General features: G+C 39.1%; 1 protein-coding gene across 1 annotated transcript; it reads left to right on the top strand.

The window, feature by feature from the left end:
• Positions 1 to 274: 274 nt before the first annotated feature.
• On the top strand, positions 275 to 3,252 carry LOC127080525 (uncharacterized). Its single transcript, XM_051020845.1, has 7 exons — positions 275 to 329; positions 420 to 1,155; positions 1,246 to 1,555; positions 1,787 to 1,951; positions 2,105 to 2,242; positions 2,390 to 2,740; positions 3,232 to 3,252. Exons 1-7 carry the CDS (start codon positions 275 to 277, stop codon positions 3,250 to 3,252), a joined length of 1,776 nt encoding a protein of 591 aa, XP_050876802.1.
• The last annotated feature ends 748 nt before the right edge of the window (positions 3,253 to 4,000 follow it).

Genomic DNA, 4,000 nt, shown 5'->3' with positions numbered 1-4,000 from the left:
ATTATCTCAGATTATTCCGATTTTTTGTCGATTCATTAGGAAAAATCAGTAATCATAAGCCTCTATTTATGGAATAAATAGTGGATAACACCCTAAAAAATCGAAATTCCTTATTTTTCTATTTTTTATGATTTTTTTTTCTGTTTTGATAGTTTTAGAAAATTCCGAAACAAATCTCAAAAATTTTAAATGACGTTATTAGATTAATTTCGATGTTAGTTTATTTTTCTAAATTTATTTTAATCGTTTTCCTTCATTGTGTTTGTTTTTGACAATGGCTGATAATAGAACCTTAAGGCAGTTAGCTGCTCCTGATGTGAATTACAATGGTTTGTGTATTGAATATGATGTTGCTGCTGTTCCTTTTGAATTAAAATCGGGTTTAATACACTTGTTGCCAAAGTTTAGTGGTCTTGCAGGTGAAGATCCACATAGACATCTCAAAGAATTCCAGGTTGTATGCTCTACACCGTTGAGGCCTGAAGGAATAACTGAAGACCATATCAAACTTCGGGCTTTTCCTTTTTCATTGCAGGGTGCAGCAAAGGATTGGATTTATTATCTCGAGCCAAACTCAATTGCAAGTTGGACTGCCCTGAAAAAAGTGTTCTTAGAGAGATACTTTCCTGCCTCCAGAGCTGCCTCAATAAGAAAGGAGATTTGTGGTATTAGACAAGGTAATGAGTCGTTGACCGAGTATTGGGAGAGATTCAAGCACTTGGTATCTAGCTGCCCTCAACACCAGATCACAGAGCAACTACTCATCCAGTACTTTTATGAGGGGTTGTTACCGATGGACAGGAATATTCTTGATGCTGCTAGTGGTGGAGCACTAGTCGATAAAACTCCAGCTGCTGCCAAAACACTTATTGAAAATATGTCTCTTAATTCTCAACAGTTCACTACTAGAGACAATTCTGTTCACAGCAAAGGCGTGAGTCAAATTCAAGTTTCTTCCAATAAGGCTTTAGAGACCAGAATTGACGAACTCACCACCTTAGTCAAACAGCTGGCAGTAGCAAAACCTCAAACAACAACTTTGTGTGGCATTTGTACTTCTCCTGAGCACCCGACCGATACTTGTCCTATTCTAAGAGACGAGTCCATTACTGAGCTGCCACAAGCTTATGCAGCCAACCTTTACAATCAAAACAGGTACAACAACACTCCTGTACTGTCCACCAACAAATACCATCCCAATTGGAGGAACCACCCAAACCTTCGATATGGAAATCCACAATCCAGCCAACAACAGAACTCACCTCAAGTGGCTGCCCCTGCACCTTCCGGACCATCCTTAGAGGATCTTGTTAAGCAAATGGCCGTGAACAACCTCCAGTTCCAACAAAGGACCGATGCCAGCATTCAGACCTTGAACACACAAATGGGACAGTTTGCTACTCAAATAAATAACATGCAAGCTCAAGGTTCGAACCAACTTCCAGCCCAGACAGTTGTCAATCCGAATGGTCCTAATGCTAATGTGAGCGCAATTTCTTTGAGATCCGGAAAAGTTACAGAACCAGCCCCTGAAAAAAATAAAAAAATCATTGAGGTAACTTCTGAACTTTCTCCTTCTGAACCTCACCCAGCTGAATTTTCTTCTCATTCTTCTGTTGTGGTCGAAACTGAAAAAATTAAAGAAAAGGAGTATGTGCCACCAGTCCCCTTTCCACATAGAGTTCTGAAAAATAAAAGAATTGAGGAGGGAGACAAAGAAAGAGAGATATTGGATGTTTTCCGAAAGGTTGCGGTAAACATTCCGCTACTTGATGTTATTAAGCAGATTCCTAAGTATGCAAAGTTTCTGAAAGATTTGTGTACCAACAAGAGGAGGATTAAGGGAAGTGAAAGAGTAAACTTAGGACGAAATATTTCTGCCTTTATTCAGCCCAAACAATCATCCAAACAGATTGTAGGCGAGCAAAATGTTTCAGCCCTCACTACTCAGGTTCTGCCACAAAAGCAGAAGGATTTGGGAACATTTGTTATTCCTTGTACCATCGGGGATAGTAAATTTGAGAATTGCATGCTTGATTTGGGAGAGGGCATTAATGTTATGCCTACTTCTGTTTATAATAACCTTTGTCTTGGTCCTTTGCAGCATACAAGTTTAATCATTCAATTGGCAAACAGGAGCAACGCTCGACCCGCCGGGGTAGTCGAAGATGTTCTTGTTCAAGTTAACGATTTGATTTTTCCTGCAAATTTCTATATTCTAGACATGGAAGGAGAAACCAAGGCAAGCAGAGCTCCCATCATTTTAGGCAGACCGTTCATGAAAACGGCGAAGACAAAAATTGATGTTGACGATGGAACCATGTCCATGGAATTTGGTGACATTGTCGCAAAATTTAACATTTTTTATGCCATGAAACACCCTGTGGAGGAGCATTCCGTTTTTCATATTGAGCTGATTTCTGAATTAGTTGATGACTCTAGTTCTGAACTATTTGCGCTTGATTTTCCATCTCTCTCTGGTTTTGATGATATTTATTCATGTTCTGATTGTACTGACACTAACGTTTGTGTTGTCTATGCTGAGATTGATGCTGCCTTACAGGCTGATACATTTCCTACAGGTGAAGTTGTTACCAATAAACCTGTTTTTGCAGTTGATGCTCTTGCATTCTCGGCTGCCCCAAGCACTCCATCCACCGAGCAGCCCCCGTCCTTAGAGCTAAAAGAGCTCCATGAGAACCTGAAATATGCTTACTTGGAGAGTAATGAGAAACTCCCTGTTATTATCTCTTCTAACCTTGATTCTGATCAAGAAAATAAGCTTTTACAGATTTTAAGGAAGCATAAAAAGGCATTTGGTTGGACATTGGCTAACATTCCAATTCATATCACCTTCACGTGTCCATTTGACACTTTTACTTTTAGAAGATTCTTTGAGCCTGGAATAAAAGGCGAAGATACTAATAAAAATTTCAAGTTCAATGGACATTACCCAAAGCTATTCCATGACAACCCCACTTTGGAAGAAGAAAATGTAGAATATATCTCTTTGGGAAAGGCTGCTTTTGTGATCACCTATCCTCCTTGACTACTCGGATGTGTTCTTTCCTCTCTCTTCTCTCTCTTATTTTATGTTTGTTTGTTTCATTGAGGACAATGCATATTTTAAGTGTGGGGGAGGGAATACTTTATTTTCTTTGTTTTTGTTCTTTGTTTTGTTTTGTTTTTGTTTTCTTGCTAAATGTTTTTGCATATTCTTGAAAGTTTTAGGCTATAGATTACTTTGAGTAGAGTTTGCGGAGACTTGAGAAAAATTCACAAGATCGGTATTGTTTTAACACCGTAAGTCTCCTGCATATGGAAATTGAGTTGAATTTTTATTATGTTTTAGCCGTACATTCGCATCCTCTGACAGCTCTTGAGTAGTTTATTTCAGCAGTCGGCACCATCTCACACACACTCTACGCAGAGAAGCCGATGAATATAAGTGAGTGTTCCGAAAAAGAAAAAAAAAGAAAAAAAAAATAAAGGAATGCACCTTCTAAGTTTGGTGACCCTCACCCGGTCACTTAACCCAACGGTTGTGGAACCTTAAAAAAAAAGTTGGAAATAAGACTCGTTGTTAGTTGGTTCAGCGGTTTCTGGTGTTGAACTTGGTAGGGCGAATTACGGTCCGATCCCCCGCAACTACAAGTGAGTAAGCAAAGGGTTATGCCACTTAAGTACCAGAACCCCGTGCAAAAAAGGATCAGAGTCACTAACCGGTCGCCTTGCTATGAGTGTATGGAGATAACGGGCTTAATGTGATTGCACCTGAATGAAAAAGAGCAAAAGAAGGATGAATAAGTTAGGCTTTAATATAATAACATGATTCGAGTTGATTTGTATATTCTGGAGGTTTATGTCTGCATAACTGTGGATTAGTGTTCTTACAATGTCCTTAGTGTGCGAGATTAGTATCTATCGAAGCAAACTTAACCGAAGATGACTTGTAGCCTAGAATGAGTAACCGTTGATGTGTCTGTGTTTTGTTTTGTTT

Source organism: Lathyrus oleraceus, chromosome 5 (assembly GCF_024323335.1).
Source record: "Lathyrus oleraceus cultivar Zhongwan6 chromosome 5, CAAS_Psat_ZW6_1.0, whole genome shotgun sequence".
NCBI lineage: Eukaryota > Viridiplantae > Streptophyta > Magnoliopsida > Fabales > Fabaceae > Lathyrus > Lathyrus oleraceus.
This window is presented reverse-complemented; position numbering and strand designations above follow the sequence as displayed.

Excerpts from the sequence above, each read along its gene's own strand:
- LOC127080525 (XM_051020845.1), top strand. The coding sequence starts at position 275 with ATGGCTGATAATAGAACCTTAAGGCAGTTAGCTGCTCCTGATGTGAAT. Across the intron at positions 1,556-1,786 it reads AAAATAAAAAAATCATTGAG|ATTCCTAAGTATGCAAAGTT; the intron begins GTAACTTCTGAA and ends GTTATTAAGCAG. Across the intron at positions 2,243-2,389 it reads ACATGGAAGGAGAAACCAAG|GAGCATTCCGTTTTTCATAT; the intron begins GCAAGCAGAGCT and ends CACCCTGTGGAG.